Below are 20,556 nucleotides of genomic sequence, written 5' to 3'. Positions count from 1 at the left end.
TGGCTTGCCTCGTTGATTGAATGCACGAGCCACTTGCTAAGGACGAAGCTCTCGAGGTAAGCTTGCGGCTCTGACCCCCCTCGTTATCACGGAACAAGTTGGCCGCCCTCCCCCCCGCCGACGGCAACGAGAAACGAAACACCCCCCCTCCCCCACCGATCAAACTTCGACGACAGACAGCGATACCCAACTACCGGCGAGATCGAACGGGCAAACACGCAACAATGTTGAGGCAGACATTGGCTCGCTCGGCTTGGCGGACGCGGGCCAGAGCCAGCTTGGTCGCCAACAGGACGTTTTCTACGACGACGGTGAGGCCGGCTGAGGTTGAGCTTACCATTGGTGAGGATCGCAGTCTTTTGGATGCAGAGGGACAAGTGCTGACGCTGGAGATGTGAATAGATGGCAAGAAGGTTTCGATTGAGGGTAAGAAAAGCCCGAGCTCTCTTTCTTTTCCCTCGCGATAAAGGTTTCATAGGCAAAGGGGATGGTTTTGCTGATTTGGTCTTGGGGGGGGGAAATAATAGCTGGTTCCGCGCTCATTCAAGCTTGCGAGAAGGCGGGTGTGACCGTTCCCAGGTATGTTCAAGTCCACGGACTAGTGGAAGGGAGAGATGCTAACATGGAATTCCTCAAACCAGATACTGCTACCATGAGTATGTCACCAATGGTGTCAACAACAACAAACAACAACAACACCGATATTGATAAGATATGTGTCTCTAGGAAACTCATGATCGCCGGTAACTGCCGCATGTGCCTCGTCGAAGTCCAGAACGCCCCCAAGCCCGTCGCCTCGTGCGCATGGCCCGTCCAGCCCGGCATGGTCGTCAAGACCAACTCGCCCCTCACACACAAGGCCCGCGAGGGTGTCATGGAGTTCTTGCTCGCCAACCACCCCCTCGACTGCCCCGTCTGCGACCAGGGAGGCGAGTGCGATCTCCAGGATCAGTCGATGCGCTACGGCGCTGATCGTGGCCGGTTTCACGAGATTGGCGGCAAGCGCGCGGTCGAGGACAAGAACATTGGTCCTCTGATCAAGACGAGCATGAACAGGTGTATTCACTGCACTAGGTGCATCCGCTTCTCCAACGACATTGCTGGTGCCCCCGAGATGGGCTCGACTGGTCGTGGCAACGATATTCAGATTGGCACTTACCTCGAGCAGAACTTGGACTCGGAGATGTCTGGTAACGTTATTGATTTGTGCCCTGTCGGTGCGCTGACTTCGAAGCCGTACGCCTTCCGGGCGCGTCCTTGGGAGCTGAAGAAGACCGAGTCGATTGATGTGTTGGATGGGTTGGGATCCAACATCAGGGTTGACTCGAGGGGTTTGGAGGTCATGCGCATCTTGCCTCGTTTGAACGACGATGTGAACGAGGAGTGGATCAACGACAAGACTCGCTTTGCTTGCGACGGTCTCAAGACGCAGAGGTTGACGATTCCTCTGGTGCGCAGGGATGGCAAGTTTGAGCCGGCTACTTGGGAGCAGGCTCTTACCGAGATTTCGCATGCTTACCAGACGCTGGCTCCCAAGGAGAACGAGTTCAAGGTTATTGCTGGCGCTCTGACCGAGGTTGAGTCTTTGGTCGCCATGAAGGATCTTGCCAACAAGCTTGGTTCGGATAACCTCGCTCTCGACATTCCCGGCGGCAGCCAGCCTATTGCTCACGGTGTTGATGTCCGGTCCAACTACCTCTTCAACTCCAAGATCTGGGGCATCGAGTCTGCCGACTGCGTTCTTCTCGTTGGCACCAACCCCAGACATGAGGCTGCGGTCTTGAACGCCCGCATCAGGAAGCAATGGCTCCGCTCTGATCTTGAGATTGGTGTTGTTGGCGAGACGTGGAAGTCTACCTTTGAGTTTGACCACCTCGGCCGGGACCTTGAGGCCCTCAAGACTGCTCTCAGTGGCGAGTTTGGCAAGAAGCTCGCTTCCGCCAAGCGGCCCATGATTGTTGTTGGCTCTGGTGTCACGGAGCACCCCGACGCCAAGGCCTTTTACGAGGTCGTCGGCAGCTTCGTCGACAAGAACGCCGGCAACTTCCAGACCGAGGAGTGGAGCGGCTACAACGTCCTTCAGCGCCAGGCTTCCCGCGCGGGCGCCTTTGAGGTCGGCTTCGTCGTCCCCAACGAGGAGGTGGCCAACACCAAGCCCAAGTTTGTCTGGCTTTTGGGTGCCGACGAGTTTGACGCGGCCGACGTCCCCAAGGACGCATTCATTGTTTACCAGGGCCATCATGGTGACAAGGGCGCCGAGATTGCGGACGTTGTCCTGCCCGGTGCGGCGTACACGGAGAAGGCGGGTACCTATGTCAACACGGAGGGCCGCACGCAGATGACGAGGGCCGCGACGGGCCTGCCGGGCGCCAGCAGGACGGACTGGAAGATCATCCGGGCGGTGAGCGAGTTCCTTGGGGCGCCGCTGCCGTATGATGACGTGGCTCAGCTGAGGGACAGGATGGTGGAGATTTCTCCTGCGCTGGCGGCGTACGATGTTGTCGAGCCGGTTGCTCTGAGGGAGCTGAGCAAGGTGCAGCTTGTGGAGCAGAACAAGGGGGCGAAGGTTAGTGGGGAGCCGTTGAGAAAGGTGGTGGAGAACTTTTATTTTACGGATGTGATTTCTAGAAGGTATGTTTTTCTTTTCTTTTTTCTTTTCTTTTTTTTGGTGTGGTTGATGAAGCTGACCTTAAAAATAGCTCCCCGACGATGGCGCGCTGCTCGGCGGCCAAGGAGACGGGTGATCCCAGGACGAACTTTATGGCTCCGGGCATGGAGGAGGATAGGCCGATGGGACAGGTTGAGTATGGTGTATAGATGTTTGGAGCAGGCAAGCATACCTACAGGATGGGTTTGGGGGGTGAAAAAGATGTGTTGTGTGTTGTTGTGTTTTTGTTGTACAAGCTTGAGACAGGAAGACGAATAGAATGGTTACCTGTTGCAGAGTTGTTTCTGTTGTTTGTACATATTGTTTTGGGGGTGGGGGTGTGATAGGGAGAGAGGTATATATGTTTTGTGTTGAATGCTGTGTTTGTCCTGTGAGTGTTGAAATGGTGAGGTGATGTAAATGGGAGATGAGAGTGGTCAGGCGAAACATGTCACAAACCGGAGGGATCACGATGTAGTTCTTGCCCAAAGTATGAAGAATGGCAGTTGATGTTTTGAGCAGCAGGTACCTACTCGTTCAGAGACTCGACTAACCATGAATAGCCACAATATCCTCTTTTCCCCTTTCCTGTTTTCTGTCTTCCCACCCCCCTTCCCCCCCCCCAACCCCATAGTGATACTCAATTGCGTGTCCATCACCATCCACCATTAATTAATTATATACACTTGCCCCTTTTCCCAGCAAGTAACCACCCCTCCATAATCTCTCTCTCTCTCTACCCTTTTGCAATTTCCTTTGAGCACCCCTGACATCCCATTTCATCCCCCCTCCCCCACGCCGCTCCCCCATCCAATCAAGCCACATCCCACCACAGTTTAAGTTGCGGAGTGTAAAATGATGAAGTGAAGTGAGTCAAATACTCGTCGTGGCGGTGGTAAATTCTTAATTGTGCTCATCCCTGGCCTCATGCCAACTCCTATCATCCCCTTCGCCTTCCTTCCCGAACTGAAGCCGGGAATTGGTGCCAGCTACCCTTTCGTCCATGGAACGCCCGGACAGGAACCAGGTCAGCCAGACGAGGAAGAGGAAGCAGGAGATCCAGATCAGGATTAGACGGGGGGAGCGCGGGGTGCGGGGGGCGTAGGGGGAGAAGTATTGTTTTGCCATTGCTGCTCCTTTCTTGCGCGTTTTTCTGGTTGGGATGTGTGGTTGTGGTTGTAGGGTGTGGATGAAAGTTGGTGATGGTATGTGGATGTGTTGTGTTGTAACTGTGTTGACGTGGTGGTGGCGGTGGTGGTGGTGAAGCTTGATCTTGGCGGCAGCTCTTCGCAGATGTCAATGCCGTTTCCTCAAGCAAGTCGACGCCTCTTCTCTGAAAACGGAGATTGAGTCCCAATTATGCCGTACAACCAGCTCCGTTTCAGTCGACCGTTTCAAAAAGATAAAGTTGAGGCTCAAAAAGCAACAAAGTGACGTTTTGCACTTCCAACTCGAAGCTTGAGCTCCGAGCTTCCGGTTCTCCAATAGATATGGCCCATGCTCAAGCTCTCAATTTCACGTTCAACCCTAACCCGATCAACATGTTCGAGTCAGTCAAGAACTCAAGACCACAAAAAGATCCACCGGTATGGAGAACCAAAAACATACAACACCAGGGATTCCCCAGTGGTCACCCACCTGAGTACTAGTCTGGCGATCAGCTGTTTGACTAGGGGAGAGCGGACGGGATCCCGTATTTTCAGCTGTCTGTGGTCGTATGTGGTTGTTCGGGTCGGATTGTGTGTTGATATGTGGTGGGTTTTATGAGAGGATAGTAGCCATGTTTGCAGTCCCAAGTCTAGGTCTAGAAGGGGCAGCAGACATATGAGGTGTTCACACCACGAGAGACTTCTCGCAAGGACATTTTCAACAGTCCCAAAACTGGAACAATACAAGAATAAACATCTTATAACACTGCTATGCCTATAGCATTATGCAGACCCTCCAGGCATCCGAAACCATCGCGCCCTTTCCTGTCCCACGATCACCTGCATTTTCCCCCTGCTATGTCTCTGTGTAAACTGATCTACCCAGCAAAGGCATTCCCCAAATCATGCTCCTATATCACTTGTTAGCACATCTCTCTCTCCCACCAATGTCAAGGGCAATCTCACCTTCATATACTCCCCCCCTTTCTCCTCATACTCCTGCCTCGTCACCCTCGCCCTCCTGCACTCCCCCGTCCCCGCCCACCCCGCCGCCCCCCTCCAAGCATCCAGCACCGCATCCCCCGCCCTCCTAACCCTCAACTCACTCCCCGCAGGCAACAACCCCATCAATCCCCTCCTCAACCTCTCGTCAAAGTTCTCAAACAACGTATTCCCCCCCGTAAGGAAAACATCCCTCAGAAACGCATCCCTATACTCCTCCCCTCCCAACCCCATCAGCCTCTGATTCAAAATATCCCCCGCAATCTCCACAATGCCCGCTTGATCAACCCCCGCGATCGCGCTCGGCTGAAAAATCACCTCCGGCACCCTTATCCGTTCCACATTAAGATGCAGCCTGTGCGTTTCGGCCGGATTAGAAGGATCAAACGGTCTCGGCCCATACCGAAACGCATGCAGCAGACTCTTGGACCAGTCGTTCTGCGCCTCAAGCGTGTTCTCGTAAGTAAAATCCTTGTCATACTCCAGCAAGTCCGCCTCCAGCGCCCTCACCGCAGCCTCCAAATCTTCTTCCCCCTCCTCGTCGTCGTCAGAGTCCCCCTTGTTGGCGCCGATAGCCACCGACCGGTAAACACCCCAGTCAGCATCATCCGCCCCAAAGTCATCATCCTCCCCTCCGCGCCTCCGCTTGCGGCTCCCGCCCGTAGGTGTGTCCGAGGCCAGGTTGGCAATGTTCTTCATGCGTATTTGGCTGGCGAGCGACTTGCGATTGCCCAAATCAGCCTTCAGCCGATCCCGTTCCTTGATCTGCGCCAGCTTCGCCAACCTCGCCTGCCTCTTGTCTTCCAGCCACGCCTCGAGATTATTCGTTCTCCTCTCCTCGTCCAACCTCGCCTCCTCTGCTATCCTCGCCTTTTCAGCTTCCTTCTCCGCCCTGGCCCTCGCCCTCGCATCGTGGTTGGACTTCAGCAGCCGTTGCTGCCTCTTTTGCTTGATCCCCGCCTCGTCGAGCTGGTCATCCGGCACGTCTAGGAGGCTAAAATCAGGGGCTTCCTGCTCCTCCTCTGGTTCACCCAGGTCCTTTGTCCGCTGCTTCTTGATTGTCTTTTCCAGCTCCTTGATAATCTTTTCGAGCTGTGCCTCGTCCTTGACTTCAGCATCATCGAGGATCCGCTTCGTCTCCTTCTTGGTCTGGTCAACCAGCCGCCTCTGAACATCCTTGTAGTATTCCAGCTCCTCTTCCTTCTTCATCAGCCGCTCGAGGCGCATCTTGGCGGCTTGCTCCTGTAGTCTGCGGCCGCTTTCCTTCTTGCGCTCAGCGATCCGTGCAAGTTCCTCTTCTGATTTCTGAATAATGACCTCTTCGGTGTAAGGATATTGCACAATGCGTTCTCTGTCCTCCAGGCCGGTCCATTCTAGGTACCCCGAGAGTTCCTTGTCATAGTCTAGAGATACGTAGCAAAAGTCCCGCACCATTTGCTCAGCCTGGGAGGTGTTCAGCTTCCCGGGGAAACCGGTGTGGTACTTCAGCTTGATGAGCTTGTGAAGGTATTCCGCCTCGTGCCAGCCGCCCCAGTTCAACCTCGTAGCTTGAGCTAGCATGGGTTTTTGGTTGTAGATAGGAATGAGATGGGTTGAGCTGTATGATGAGGATATGACTAGGCCTGTGTCGCCCTTATTGTGGCGGTATGAGAAGAGAGAGTCGATGCCAGTGACGAGACTTGGTGCTTGGTAGCACTCAAAGATGATTTCAGCCATGGCTGGAAAGTGTCAGCACAACAACAGTATCAAGATAGAAGGGGGCAAAACACAAACATTTCCTCGAGTATGGAAAGTTGGCGACAGCTTCCGTCATAACAATAGGCATATCAATCCCACCCTCCACCCCATTCATGCCAAGCTTGATGAAGATGTGGTCCAAAACATGCTCCATCACATCCCAGTTGCTTACGATGCCAGTCCCCGCCTCGAACGCATTGCGGATATGTCCCCTCGCAGTGGTATCGGCGTAGCAGTCCTGGCCGGCGAACGAAAAGGTCTTGGCTAACTTGCGATCGCGGTACTTGGACATGATCGGGGGGATGGACAAGCGGGGCTTGTCCTCGAAGGACCAGCCTGCGCGGACATTGTAGGAGCCTACGAAAAAACACCAATTGACATGTTAGCAATCTTGGTCTTGGTGTTGGGGACAGCAAAGCAAGCTGGCATACCATTATCAATGACAATCGCGGCCTGCCCTTGAGGCAAGGCTAGGGCGCGCTTGCGGCCGTCTGTTTGTGGCTCTAGGTATTTCTCGAATCTGGCTTCCTTGACCGGGTGCAATGTCGGTGGTGGGAGGGTCATCCAGGCATCTCGTGTGCTGACAACCCCTTCCATTGCCGAGGGCGCCATTGCTGCGAGTCGCAGATGGCAGGTGTACGGAAGCGCGCAACGTAAGGTTTCTGGTGATGATGTTGACGAGTTTGGTAGAAATTCTCGAGGGGATTTTGGTATGATTCTGGACCGGATGATAACGTACTTGGAAAACTGGTTGCTAATAAAAGAGATATTATTGCTTTGCCAAAGAGCAAGATGGAAGTTGTAAGTCCAGTGCGCAACGCCGCCATCCGCCTCGAGCTTGCCGCTGCCGGGAGCTGTCAGGGATGCGCGCCGCACCGTGCTGATACAGTTGGAATTTGGAGATGCACCGTGCGGTTGTTGTAGGCACTTACGGAAAGTCATCAAAGACAATACATGATGAATACATCGACTTTGGCACTCAGCACAGTCTAGAAATATAGTACTCCTAAACGCCGCTGTAAAATGCTTTCCTGACATCAACATGATGAGCTTGCCATGGACACTAGCCTTGTTGCTCAACCCATTGCAACTCTTCGCAGATTACTTCACGCCGGGTCTTTCAAGTTGTCCGTAGCTGTGCCGGTGTTAGTACAGTTCACAGTTGCATGTGACCCTTTAAAATCATGAGAGCTTACCCTCGAGATGGAAAAGGACATTGGACTGGTAATTCTTGAACATTTGGGCTACCAGCTCAATGTTCATGTTCTGAATGTTGATGTCCTAGCAGCCGATTAGCTTGATATTAAGCAGTGATTTTGGAATATGATGTCCTACTTGAAGGGTCTTGTTCATGACAAGAATGGACTCGTTCAGTTTCTCCTGTATATCCATGAGTAGGTGCTGTCTGCTTGCCATGTACCCGAGTTGACTTACAACATTGGTGATAATGCGTGACAGCAGGAGGTTCTGCTGATGCTCGTGTGGACTTTCCTGTTGCTTGTTAGTTCATATCATAAGGCAATATATATGAGAACGTACCATCTTGAGGGTTATCACAGCTCTGTCACTCTAAAATTGATGGCTTTCGTGGTAATAATGACTTGAATGGGCGAAGCATAACGTACAGCCCCACCCCCACAAAGTGTTTGGCGGGGCACGCTTTCTGGAGCGCGTCAACAGTGCGAACAGCAAAAGCGGTCAGACGCGGCAGAGGTTCCAACACTTGAAGCTCCCAGCACTTGTTCCAGAAGTTGGCTCGCCATTGATCGCTGACCACAGCCCGCCACCACTCACCCATCAGCTCTCCAGCATCACCATCATAACCATGGCATCACAGAACCCCGAAGTGCTCGCCGCGCAAGCAGCCCACACAGCCCTCCTCGAGCAACTCGACATCCACTCCATCCACAAGACCTTCCGCAACCCACACTGGCGCCCCAACCAGCGGCGCAACAAGAACATCAAGACCATCCTCGGCGACGCCCAAAAGAAGGAAGCTTCCGTGATCGCTACCCCTCAAGACGCCAGCGGCGCCGCGACTCCAAAAGACCAAAACGACGACGGCCTCTCAACGAGTGGGACGTCTACACCCGCCAGCAGCGGCGGCAACAGCCTTCAACCCAACCTCGCCCAGGCGTCGAGGAGCTTGTCGAAGCTGGTGCTGGAGAAGTCATTAAACAACAATAACAACAACAACAACAACAACAACAACAACAAGCAAGGCAATGGAAACGGCAACGGAGCCACGTCCTCTGCCCCAATCCCAACATACACCAACATCGAAGGCGCTCCAAGTCTAGCTCCACAGAAGCGGTACTGCGACGTCACTGGTCTACCAGCACCATACATTGACCCCAAGACGAGACTAAAGTATCACAACCGGGAGGTGTTTGGGATGATTCGATCTCTGCCTAATGGCGTAGGGGAGCAATTCTTGGAAGCCAGAGGGGCTCAGACGATACTGAAATAGAAGCGGGGCCAGTGGTTGGGAATGGCGTTCATTTGTTTTTATGATTGGGAAGCACGGCGTTACGGAAGCAAGGCAAAGGCATGGCAGCAGTTCCACAACAGAATCATAAATATCAAGATAATAAATTGTTTGACCAACAAAGTCAGGCCCCATCTATGCAACTCGCTGCCTCTCGACAGGAGTATCAAGTTGACGCCCCGGCTTAATCGTGATCAGTTGCTCTCTGCCTGAGTATCGACAGACTTCCGGGTAAGGATCGGGATTACCAAACTCGGGGTGCTCCCAACGACGAGCGATGGGAGCCGTCGCGGCATGTGTTTTTGTGTTGAGGGGGCCATGAGAGAAAAGCGAGATATATATACCTACCGTCATTAACCTTGGCCATTGAAATAAGAGCTGACAGGTCTGTTAATACTGGCAGTCTTTTTTCCCAAGAATACATCATCCTGTCGGCTTTGGGTATGTGTTGCTGCTCATTGCTCAACCAGCTTGGTCCATCCTCAGATGTTTCTTCGATGCAAAAAAGATGATTTTGACTTTCTCCAAAAATTCAAGAAAAGACCAGCAGCTCCCAAGAGTGGAGTCTTGTCATCAGCCAATCATATTTCCATCTTTCAAACCAGGGCCCTGCCTGCCGCAACGAGAAAGAAATGCTTAGGCCCCCTTTCCGTCTGTGAGAGAACCCCTGAAGAAATGTCCCTCTTGGCGTTGTCCCTTCGTGTCGCAAGCTGTTGCGTTGCGCTTGCTGTTGCAGCTTATTCCCATCCATCATCCAACTGCTTTCGTGTCTTTGAACTCTTGACACTTTACACACCACGACGAATCATCTGTAACACAGTTTTACCTATTGCGAGCTAGGCAGCAGCAGCTTTTTGATTCCTCTTCTGGACAGGACAGATATTACTTACCTTACCCTTTTCGCCCGACTAAAACGATACTTTGATTCAAGGCTTCACACCACCAACGATCGCCGACCATCGTCTCGACGACGACTGTACCCTTCTCAAAATTCACCCCGAACACCGCCACGATAGCACCGCCGGGGTCAGGAAACCGCAGCACCTGTCATACTTTCCGCTCGACCCAACGGGATTCCTCCTACGCACGATACAAACGTCAACAAAAAAAAGCAGACGGAGCAGTCTCTCACAAGGTGTGGGGGAGGTAATTCGGAGACCGTGTTCGGAGGAACACATCGTGGTGCGAGGGACACATCATCACAAGTCTGTGGTGGCTTGCTGGACAGCTCTCTTGGCTGGTGCAATCATTAAGCAGAGACGTTGTTGAGATAAGAAGATGATGTGGTTATCAGACTCGCAGAGTACGTTCCCCCCTCCCCCTCCTCACATCCCACCCACCCCTCAAGGTGGTAACTAACAAATCTCCCCAGAGGTCGGAGTGGCCTTCTGCTCAGGCGGCGGCTTCTTTCTCATAGGGGGTGTACTCCTCTTCTTCGATAGAGCCATGCTCGCAATGGGCAATGTGCGTTTCTTCTTCCTCTCCCCTTTCGCACCACCACTCACTAACCCTTTGCCCCCAGATTCTCTTCCTGATCGGCCTAACAATCATCATCGGCCCTGCCAAAACAGCCGTATTTTTCGCCCGCCGACAGAAAATCCAAGGAACTCTCGCCTTCTTTTCCGGCCTGACGTTGATTTTCCTCCGGTGGCCTCTGATCGGTTTTCTTATCGAGCTGTACGGGATTTTGATCCTGTTTGGGGACTTTTTGGGGACGATTCTCGGGTTTGCGAGGAATATTCCCGTTGTTGGGCCGTATGTGGGCATGTTGGTTGACAGGACGGGCTTGGGGGCGAGGAGGAATGCTGAGTTGCCTGTTTAGGTGATGGGATTCCTACAGGTGTTTAAGCGACGGGGTAGGAGGCAACAGAAAATGGAGGATGATCATGTTGAGGTGGTGGACGACAAGCTGGTGGACGACAAGGTGGTGAAAAGAAAAGATCCGCTTGATGTAGGGGATGTGAGAAAGGCGGGGAGGAAGTGGAGGAAGACGTGGATGAGGATGAAGCCTGTGGTGGAACAAATGGAGAAGGAAAAGAGGGAACGGGGGGTGGAGATGGCGAAGAAGATCTATGAGGACTGGATTGCTGAACAGGAGAGGCAGAGGGTGGAGGCGTGTGCCAAGGAGCGGCTTAGACAATTGGTACTGCGAAGGGAGATGGAGTTGACTTGTCGGGAGATTGAAAAGGAGAAGAGGAAGATGGAGAAGAGGCGGGAGTTGTTGGAGGCGTTTTCGAGGAATCCTAAAAAATACACTGGGTGGGTGAAGAGGGGGGCTTGTTGTGTAAAGGTTGGTAGGGATGAGTAAGTACAGCTTTTCTTTTTATGGTGAGGTTTGGATTTTTTTCTTCTTCCGGGAGAGGAGGGATATGACTGTCATGACGACGGGTATAACATGTGGTAATGGGAACAAGCGAAGATTGGACAGGTTACCTAGCTCTCTGTACCATCAATGGGTTGAGAAAAGTAAAGGGGGTATAGCGATGTTTTAATGGTGGTGGTAGAAAGGCGTTGAGAGAAAAAGAGAAATATTCCCCTGTTATAGATAATATTGATGGAGGAGGAAGGAGGGGTTTGTCTTGTGTACGACTATGATTGTACGGAGTATGAACCTGGCCCTTTATGGGACAGGGATAAGAAGAGTGCTATAGATGAGGAATTCAACGAGGCTCAGGCGCGCTTTGTGTTTTCAGCACATTGATATGTTTCGAAATCGTTGCAAGTGATGCGAGAAGCAGGAAAGGAGATATCAGCTTCTCAGTCGTAAATAGGGAACTTAGACCTAGCTAAGTAGGGGGTTGCAAAAGGTAGCAAGCATCGACAACCAGCACCACCACCACCACCACCACCACCACCACCACCACCACCACCACCACCACCACAGCTCCAGCTACACCAACACAATCAACAACAGCGATATAATTATCTCGAACCGGCCAGTTGTGCAAATTCATTGGAGAGATTCAACAAAAAAAAAGGGGCGTCTTCTTCTTTCTCTTTCCCTCATTCCTCATCCCACCACCACCATCTCTAATCAACCATCTTCTTCATATGAATTGTCATAAACCCCCCTTTCTTTAAACAACCTACTGCCGCTTTCGTACACCACCAGTCTTTCCCGCACTTAATAACCAAGACCAATCAGGTAATCAGCCAGCGCCTCGACCGTCTGGGTGGCGTTGCCGGCCTGGGCGTTCTCGCCGTAGTGGCCGACGAGGATGGCCTGTTTGGTCTTGACGATGCAGATGCCCGTCCTCCCCTGGCGGCCGTAGACGTGGCGGTCCTCGTTGCGGGTGGCAACGTAGCGCTCTCCGCCGACGTGGATGCCCTCGGCGAAGGCCTTGGTGGCGGCGGGGCCGTTGGACTTGTCGGTTTCGTTGAGGATGGAGATGATGGAGGTTATTTCTGAGGGAGAGACCTGGGCATGAGAGTTAGAATGGGGGATGGTATTCGGGGTGGGGATGGTGTGGTGGCAGGGGTGAGGCGGTGATGGAGGAGGAGGAGGAGCGGTGTGTAAAAGGGGGAAGGGGGAGGATGGGAAAAGGGGTTGTTCATGTTGATTGTTGGAATAGGGGGAGTGGGGGAACGTACGGTGAAGCCGGGGGTCGCGGCCCAAGTGCTGTCGCCGGCGGCGCTGACGATGGCGGCTTTGTCGATGTGGCCGGAGCCGACGAGGCTGGCGGGAGGAAGAGAAATGTTAGATTACTGTGGTAATAGGAGGGATTCTATGGGCATCGATGTTCAGGATGGTGAAGTAGTGGTTCGTACCTCGAGTCAACATAAGCTGTTGTTGTGGTGGTAAGGTTAGCTAAACCGACTCCTGAATATCCCAAGGTGGGGTTGTTTCCCCAAGCTTTGCTTCCGCGCGGGTTAAAACAAAACGACGTACCTTGCCAGGACATGATGTGGAGGTTGCTGTTGTGTGTCTGGTTCGGTGATGTGAGGGGATTTATTAGGGAGAGACGATGCCGATGTTAGGGCGAGTGTTGTGTTGTTGTTGGTGTTGTTGTTGTTGATGGAGGAGGGGCGCGCGAAAAGAAGTTGTTCGGTGGTTCCAGGTGCCGACGACGATCGGTTTCTGGGCCTTTCACTCATTCCAATTTACCCCGCCAGCGGAGGCCGTTTTGCTGAAGACGGGCACGGGAGAAGCACACCAGCCTACCACAGTGAGGGACTGCAGCGTTGAGTTTGTATTAGGTAAGCCACCTACACTATCCTTTTTGACCGCCAGTGTTGGGAGCGGTCCACCAGTCGTCACTCAAGCAACTGATTGCAGCAGCCCCTCGATTGAATGGAGCCTCATGTGTGCTGGCGGGCTCGGCAATTGCCCAACATTCGGCGGGAGCATCCGAGAAAGCTTTTTTCTTTGTCATTTTCTGTCCGACCACCCAATGACGGTTACCACGCCTCATATGCTCAATTGAGCATGAAAACAGCCCAGCCCGCTGTGATCATCTTGCGATAAGGTCTACGATATGCCACTAGGATGACGACCCAAACGTGACGCATCGGTGGCTATGGCCAAGAGAAATCCTCAACTCCAAATATGGAGACCGGAGTGAGTTGTTCTCTGGAGACATTATCCGATATTCGAGGGGCCATCGTCATCACCGGAGGAAGCTCGCTACCATTGTCCGCCGCATCCTTCTTGTCGATTCTCTCGAGTTGGACACAGCTGGACGACCTTCTATTTAGCCAACGCGCTGAAGCAAAAGAGTCGAGACATGTGTGTGTGCTGGTACAAATCTGAGACGCTCAGGAGATCATGAAGAATCACGCAAGCCACCGCTGCTCAAACAATGTTCTAGAAGCCGGAAATCGAAACTGATTTACCCATCCAAGCGGGTAATCCTTCTCTTCTTCACCAAAATCTGACTCGAAGACATCAGCAATCATATCATTCTCAATCTCATCCCCAGGCGATCGTCCGTCCGAGGTTGGCGGGGCCATATGTATTTCTGAGACGTAGCTCTACGGCCTAACCCTGTTTGTCACTACGAAACAAAGTCTTCGGCAATACTTGGCACTTGACAACTTCAACTTCAACTTCAGACGAGACGACACTGCAACACCCGCACGGTCCGAAAATGCCAAATTTCTTTATGGCCGTTGTCGGCTGGGTGGTTGAAGCATGAACGAGTTGGCATGTTTGATACAGCATGTCTCCACAGCTATGGCCAACGACAAACATCATGAATTTCCCTTCAGCGGTCAAGCCACCACTTGCCTGTTTCTCATGATGACTGAGGCCATTAACTCTTAGGAGCCCCGATATTACCAACATCGTCAGCTCGGCTCAGACAGCAAATTATTCCAATGGCACCAAAACATTTAACTCGTAGCAATCGCTAATAAAAGCCCATCTTGGTTACGATGCGGAACATATCAGGCTTGGCATCGTTGTCTTGAAGAAACGGCCGGCTCCGCTGTGAAGGCTAGTGTTGGTGCCCCTTGAAGGAGCGGAATCATTTCTCTTCAACATGTCCAACTCATCAGATGCCGCATGCAGTTTTGTTGTTCCTGCAGCAAGCCACCATCCCAACACCAACTAACCAAAGAGGGGTTGTCTCACAGTTGGGATCGGCATCATCAAGAAAACAGACGCTCATGTGGTGACCAACAACGCATGGAGGAGGCGGCTTATACCAGGAAATGACCAACCCAACATAGTCCACGACATTGAGCCTGTATAGTACCAGGCCGTCTCGAGAGCGGCCGGCGGAAGTTGTATGGTCGAGTCGGCGGCCCATCGCTCCGCGCCTGCATCCAGCATTGTAACGACATATCGACGACAAAGATGCCAGATGGCACGGGGACTGGGGAGAGCCAGCACATGAAAGGAGGGGAGGGGGGAGATGGTGAAGTTCTGAGACACAGATTCTGCAGCGGGGCCTGACAAGGATGTCCTCCCGCAGCATGGGTCGGTTGCGGCCCCTCATCGTTTGTTCGAATGCCGGGGTGCATGGACGATGTGCTGCCCTTTGCGGGACATGAACCCTCAACGGGCTGCCCAGGGGTCTCGGTGTGTCCACGACCCCTGTGGGCGATCAACCTCACCCAGAATAACCGCCGCCCTTCTCTAACTGACAGCGTGGTCGGAAGGCTCGAAATTCGCTCGTCGACATGTTGACACGGCTTCAGGCTCAAAATGTCGAGTGTCAGACACGAGGCCCAACAAGGCTGCTGCTTCCCAAAACACAAGCGGCTGGATGGCTGCTTGGGACGGCCTGTACAGATGAGTGGCTAAAGATATGTAGGTGATAATCTCCCGTTGTCTTCCACTCAGGACTCTTCCCGAGTCTCTGCCTCTTGTTTGGCTGCTGGCCTTTAATGAGGCTGTATTTCGTTCTCCGGCGTCTGCGGCGTCCCTACAACAACAAAGGGCCATCTGCCTTCTCGATTCGTCCAACGGGTACCCCTCCGTGAATTAGACGATATTTTTCGAAACTACCCCGTCGACAGGGACCAGCTCTGGGACTTCCTGCAGCAAAAGTGACCTGCAGGGCCCCTGAGTGGTTGCAGTGGTTCCTGGGTTAAACGGCCACCATGTTGAAAGCGGCTAGGCGCCGTGCCACCTCAACAGCCCAAGATGCAGGAGTTGAGGTCGACGGTCGAGAAACGCACGGTCCGACGGGCCCCTCCACAGTCCAAGGACCAGGATCTGTATCAGATCCGCGCGATACAACAAGCACCAGCTCCAGACAGCCCAGCCGTCCAGTTGTTCAAAATGCAGACATCCCCCCCATCACGTTTCCCGGAGGGCGGAACCCCTATCTTGACCGTCCTCTCCCCATTCCTCCCCGGCCCAAAACACCCTCCAACAAAACATCTACGCCCGTTGCTGCTGCCGTGGCAGTCAACACAGTCCCGCCTGTCATGCCGGCGAGGCCAAGCACCTCTTCAGGACCATCCACCAAGGCGGCTGCTGGCTCAAGACCAAATCTTGACAAACGACAGTCCAGGGACGACATGGCTTTGAACATGGGCTCCAAGGGCAAGGGGCTCCAGCCATATATCATTGGCGTCAAGGGATCTGGACCCTTTACACCCGAGTCTAGTCCAGGCAGAATGAGAGCACCATCACCGGCACCTAACTTTTCAGTTCCTTCTCGGGTGATGACGCCAGAGTCTTTTCACTCTGGGGAGATTCCCATCGGTATGGCTTTGGGTAGTCCCACACAGGTTGTCGGCTATGCTGGGAGTTGGAATGGCTCCACTCAGAACATAGGTTACCAGGCACAGGTCGAGGCAAACGTTCAGAGATCACCATCACCGCCGCCAGTACAGAAGACGTCAGAGCCCACGGTTCAAAGGACGAAGACTCAAAAGAGGAGGCTGTTCGGGTCGTTATTTGGGAGGAAGCATGCCGAGCCAGCAAAGACGATGGAGACCGCCGAAGCAAACCAAAGTACTGTGTCGATCACAGTTACTGGTCCTGCAGAAGACAATGTCCCGACAAGAAGCAAAACAGTTAGCGGCAAAAAGGCCCCGAAACACAAGCCTATCGTTGTTAGGTCCAACACTTTGAAGGAAACCTCATCCCAACAAGACCTGAGAAGGACAGAAGAGCAGTTGAACAGCTTACAGCCATTGCCGGGAAGCTCTCCCTCCAAAGCGCCCATGTTGCTAGACCTGGAGATCCCAGACGTCAGGTTAGAACGCTACAGCATCATGTTCAGCGGCGTCTTGAACCCCAGCGGCACGACATCACCACAGTCCAAATCCTCGTTGTTGGAAAGACGACAAGCGACGTTGGAAAAGCTGAAGACGATCAAGGACCAAGAGGAAGAAGAAAGGATACGACCTCGGCGTGCCACATCCCCGCAACCGATGAAATCTCCAGGATTCACCCTCTTCCCCCAGGCCATGTCCTCGACCAACTCGCTCGCTCCTCCACCGCGGAAACTTCAGCGATCCAACACCTCGCCTTCGGTTCTCCCATCACCAGCCAGAGCAAACTTTTTCAGTACCCAAGAAGGCTCACCAGAGGCGGCGAAAAAAGAGCGCAAAACAGTCAGGATCGTTTCGCCGCGAGGGATGGACGAGATCAACCGTGCGGCTCAAGTTGAAAAGCTCCGTGAGCAGCAACAAGCCCAGCTAAACCCACCCCGCCAACCTCCACCAACAACAAACCCCTTCTACTTTGGACCTAATAACTCGGCCCTCATCCTCGACTCACCTGCCAGCTTCGCCACAACCTCCTCCCTCGCCGACGAGGATTACGAGCCGTTATCAGCCAGAGCAGTAGTAACTGCCATCCCGCTCCGCCCCGCAGTGCCGGAGCCAACATGGACGATGATTTCCCCTCCCTCTTCCACCGCCTCCTCGTCAGATAGCTCGAAGCAGTCGGCTGCCTCGTCAGTAACTACCAGTCCCTCCCTCGATACTTTACGGCCCTTGGAGCACAAGCCAAAAGTGCCGCCAGTGGAAGAAGACGACGTTGCTCTCAAGGCAGCAGTTGAAATCTCGATAGCGAGACAGATTAGTATCTCCCGACAACAGAGGAATATGCTCCGGCCGCTCGGGCAAGGGGCGACAATATCGAGTTCTGCAAAGTCGGGGGCGATAAGGGGGAGGAGCGCGACGGTGGGAGGGGGGAGGGTTCAGGTGGAGATTTTGAAGAGGGGGACGAAACTTGGGGTGCCGATGGTGGTGAACGGGGGGGAGAATAGGAGGAGTGAGTTGGTGGAGGTTGTTGATCCTTAGGGGAACAAAAGGCAGGGACCAACTCGTACATTCATTTGGAGGGGATATATCTTTCAATTCTTGACAATCTTTTGGTCCTTTTGAAGGATGAACACCGCTGCCTGTCTGGGACAGGGCGGTTTAGAGCACACTACCACACAACGACAACAATGACGACCATATCAGCGAAATGGAGGGGGAAAGAGATTTCATTTGTGTAAATATTCGATTCTACTGGGACTGGATTTGGGATTTGGAAAGGGGTTGGCGAAACCAGCCCACCACCACCGGGCAAAGCAAGCAAGCATTTGGAATTTTTTTTTATTTTTTTCGGGGTTGTTTTACTTTATGTTCTAATTCTATTCCTCATAGCGCCTAGAGGGCGACAGAGTTGTGATACCTATTCTTTTTTCTTGGTTGGAGCTTCGAGGGTGAGAAGAGAGGGGAAATAGGAAAATACAAAACTTCAAACACTGCAATGGTTTTTATATCTCAAAATTGCATGCGTGACTTCCACCAGGCACGCTTCCAACAAAATAACCGGCATCACAGGTCAATATAACATATGATTATTGTCAACTTGTATCCTTTTTGAAACAAGAATAGAACTTGAAAGGTAGAGCAAACAGACCTGTTGGTTTTCATTTGAGGCACAGTTCATGATCTAATACACATTCCCTTACTTTTACAATGCCATTTATTTTCAGGTTAAGATGCTCCCCATAAATTTCCTTCCCCAAACAAAACACATCATCACATAGCATACAAGAAAAATCATGATAAATAATAAAATCAGTATTCTCGACACTAATCCCACAAACCCCAAACGAGAAATCTACCTAACTAAGGTATCTCACCCCAAAGGCTACTGGTAGCTCGTCTGGCATCCCGCGAAGAAAATCAACACCGCAAATTCTTCACCCCTTGCAAACCCAACGCCCAAAAGAAACCAAACAGGAACTAAACCATATATCAAAGAAGAAGAAGCTTCTCGCTCAGGGTACTAAAAAGTACCTCACCATCTCAAACAATATCAAACGACCTCCAACGCTCGAGACAAAACCCAAACAAGAAAAACATTACGTATGTACTTCCCCCCTTCCCCCCCTCCCTTCCTTTCGCCTCTTCTAACCTTCTTCTTCCCACCCCCCTCATTCTCACCCAAATCACCATCCATCCCTTCTCCATCCATCACCGCTGCGACTAGTCTCTACATAGCAGCCCCAGGCAGGTTCCCCTCCTGCCCCCCCTCCCCTTGCAACTGCCTCGTAATCTCCTCCGTAGTGCTAACATCTTCCCCCTCCCCCCTCATCGCCGCCACAGCCCTCAACCCGGCGTAAGGATCATTCACTTGCTGCCCCCCTCTATGGACCTGCTCACTAGTCCTACTCAACCCCGCAACGGCCTGCGCGGCAACCTCCAGGGGATTCGGCGCCGGCACTGGCTGCTGCTGACCTTGAGCAGCCCCCGGCGGCGGTTGAACCGCACCCGCAGCACCACCCTCAGGAGCTCTCCCCTGAACACTGCTAGGATGAGCAAGACTGATATTCTCCGGCGGCGGCGGGAAATTCCCTTGACTCTCTAGCAACCGCGACTGTAGGTGGATGATGTACTCCCTCAGCTGAAAATTCTCGGCCTGCATCGCTTTGACGCTCTCCTCCATCTGGTTGAATTCTGCAACCTGCTGCTCAAGCTTCTTGATGTAGCCTTCTTTTCTTTGGCGGAATGCTCGCTGTTCATTGATCAGTCAGCACTGTTTACGTAAGGTAAGGGGTAAAATTGATCGCCAAGCTTGTTGTTACAAGTCGCAGGCAACAATTGGTTCACGAAACGGGAGGATAACTCACCTGTGCGGCTCTGTTTTGGGCGGCGCGTTTAGACTGGGAAAGCTCACGCTTTTTTCTTCCGTCGGCCGTCTCTCCATTGTCCATCATGCCGGCTGTTGGAGCAATGACGGCAGTAGGACCAGACATGACGGCTACTTGTTCAGGTGGAGGGGGCACACCGGCGGGGATCATGGCAGGCGGGTGTGCGTAGCCAGGAGGAGGTGCAAGATCGTGAGCCGATCGTAGCTCTGGATGGATGTAAGCCTCACCTTGTTGCAATGGTGCGTGGCTATATCCATGTGGTGGCGGAGGGTGGCTGGCCACTGTTGTAGCAGGTGACGTTCTGTTATCCCCAGGACCCTCAGGCTGCACGTGTGAATGGTTTTGGAAAGTTTGAGGTGGTTGTAAACCGCTGTGTTGGGGTGGTGCTAACACTGGGCCAGCAACTGGCGAGGGCACAGCTGGATCTTCTCGAGCAATAGGCTCTATGAATTATAATAGGTCAGTATACTCAGCCTGTTCAGGTATCTTGCGTAATGTGCAACGGTAAAAATAAATATATTTCCAAGCAACCACACATTGTCAAATGTGGGGAGGGGAATAAAATGCTGAAAGAGTGAAAGGGTCCAAAAAGACCTCGGACTGAATAAGAGACAACGATGCCGTATTAACATCCTCGGAGCCCGGAGATATAAGGTGAAGGTGGCATTGGTCAATACGGACGCTGCTGGTTTGCCTGCGAAGGTAGGACATGTTGGGTTGGACAGATTATAAATCCAAGGCATGCTACCGGATGGGGATATACGCCGTCCTTGCAAACACAAGCACCAGCACGCCGAGAGAGATCCAACGTCCAACAGCAAGGAAAGCCGGAGACCGAGAACTTACAATGGCAACAACAGATAATAACAAGATGCAAGTGGGTGGTGCAGGACAGATGCAGGCAAGGTGCCAATGTGGGATGGAGGGAAGAAGGAAGAATTATGTAAGGAAGTGCGTGGTGAGGAGGGGCAGGGATACGAC

At 52.7% G+C, this 20,556-nt stretch overlaps 8 protein-coding genes across 8 annotated transcripts; 4 read left to right on the top strand and 4 right to left on the bottom strand.

The window, feature by feature from the left end:
* The first annotated feature begins 144 nt into the window (after window positions 1-144).
* NdufS1 (ndufs1 NADH-ubiquinone oxidoreductase subunit) lies at window positions 145-2,916 on the top strand. The gene is made up of 6 exons (XM_062877633.1): window positions 145-342; window positions 403-426; window positions 528-579; window positions 642-656; window positions 727-2,631; window positions 2,700-2,916. Exons 1-6 carry the CDS (start codon window positions 225-227, stop codon window positions 2,815-2,817), a joined length of 2,232 nt encoding a protein of 743 aa, XP_062733423.1. The 5' UTR covers window positions 145-224; the 3' UTR covers window positions 2,818-2,916.
* Window positions 2,917-4,376: 1,460 nt separating this feature from the next.
* On the bottom strand, window positions 4,377-7,578 carry ARP5 (Actin-related protein 5; the record flags this gene model as incomplete). Its single annotated transcript, XM_062877632.1, has 4 exons — window positions 4,377-4,706; window positions 4,762-6,515; window positions 6,571-6,891; window positions 6,966-7,578. 4 exons carry the CDS (start codon window positions 7,576-7,578, stop codon window positions 4,674-4,676), a joined length of 2,721 nt encoding a protein of 906 aa, XP_062733422.1. The 3' UTR covers window positions 4,377-4,673.
* Window positions 7,579-7,640: 62 nt separating this feature from the next.
* Window positions 7,641-8,168, bottom strand: DAD4 (DASH complex subunit dad4; the record flags this gene model as incomplete). The annotated part of the gene is made up of 5 exons (XM_062877631.1): window positions 8,074-8,168; window positions 7,969-8,025; window positions 7,870-7,914; window positions 7,731-7,815; window positions 7,641-7,669 (listed from the first exon to the last, which is right to left on the bottom strand). The coding sequence occupies exons 1-5, from the start codon at window positions 8,074-8,076 to the stop codon at window positions 7,641-7,643; spliced, it is 219 nt and encodes a 72-aa protein (XP_062733421.1). The 5' UTR covers window positions 8,077-8,168.
* Window positions 8,169-8,359: 191 nt separating this feature from the next.
* Window positions 8,360-9,004, top strand: QC761_304840 (uncharacterized protein; the record flags this gene model as incomplete). Its single annotated transcript, XM_062877630.1, is given in 2 exon segments — window positions 8,360-8,703; window positions 8,722-9,004. The coding sequence occupies 2 exon segments, from the start codon at window positions 8,360-8,362 to the stop codon at window positions 9,002-9,004; spliced, it is 627 nt and encodes a 208-aa protein (XP_062733420.1).
* A 695-nt stretch (window positions 9,005-9,699) lies between these two features.
* Window positions 9,700-11,717, top strand: GOT1 (Golgi Transport). Its single transcript, XM_062877629.1, has 3 exons — window positions 9,700-10,325; window positions 10,395-10,486; window positions 10,545-11,717. Exons 1-3 carry the CDS (start codon window positions 10,301-10,303, stop codon window positions 10,842-10,844), a joined length of 417 nt encoding a protein of 138 aa, XP_062733419.1. The 5' UTR covers window positions 9,700-10,300; the 3' UTR covers window positions 10,845-11,717.
* A 76-nt stretch (window positions 11,718-11,793) lies between these two features.
* PFY1 (profilin, required for normal timing of actin polymerization in response to thermal stress) lies at window positions 11,794-13,601 on the bottom strand. Its single transcript, XM_062877628.1, has 5 exons — window positions 12,912-13,601; window positions 12,791-12,806; window positions 12,614-12,698; window positions 11,896-12,440; window positions 11,794-11,853 (listed from the first exon to the last, which is right to left on the bottom strand). The coding sequence occupies exons 1-4, from the start codon at window positions 12,922-12,924 to the stop codon at window positions 12,147-12,149; spliced, it is 408 nt and encodes a 135-aa protein (XP_062733418.1). The 5' UTR covers window positions 12,925-13,601; the 3' UTR covers window positions 11,794-11,853; window positions 11,896-12,146.
* A 1,967-nt stretch (window positions 13,602-15,568) lies between these two features.
* On the top strand, window positions 15,569-17,728 carry QC761_304800 (uncharacterized protein; the record flags this gene model as incomplete). The annotated part of the gene is made up of 1 exon (XM_062877627.1): window positions 15,569-17,728. One exon carries the CDS (start codon window positions 15,569-15,571, stop codon window positions 17,726-17,728), a length of 2,160 nt encoding a protein of 719 aa, XP_062733417.1.
* Window positions 17,729-18,888: 1,160 nt separating this feature from the next.
* Window positions 18,889-19,725, bottom strand: QC761_304790 (uncharacterized protein; the record flags this gene model as incomplete). Its single annotated transcript, XM_062877626.1, has 2 exons — window positions 18,889-19,439; window positions 19,555-19,725. 2 exons carry the CDS (start codon window positions 19,723-19,725, stop codon window positions 18,918-18,920), a joined length of 693 nt encoding a protein of 230 aa, XP_062733416.1. The 3' UTR covers window positions 18,889-18,917.
* Window positions 19,726-20,556: the final 831 nt, after the last annotated feature.

This window comes from Podospora bellae-mahoneyi, chromosome 3 (assembly GCF_035222275.1).
Source record: "Podospora bellae-mahoneyi strain CBS 112042 chromosome 3, whole genome shotgun sequence".
In the NCBI taxonomy this organism is placed as follows: Eukaryota; Fungi; Ascomycota; class Sordariomycetes; order Sordariales; family Podosporaceae; genus Podospora; species Podospora bellae-mahoneyi.
Note: the sequence above shows the minus strand (reverse complement) of the source record. Positions and strands in the feature narration are given on the sequence as shown.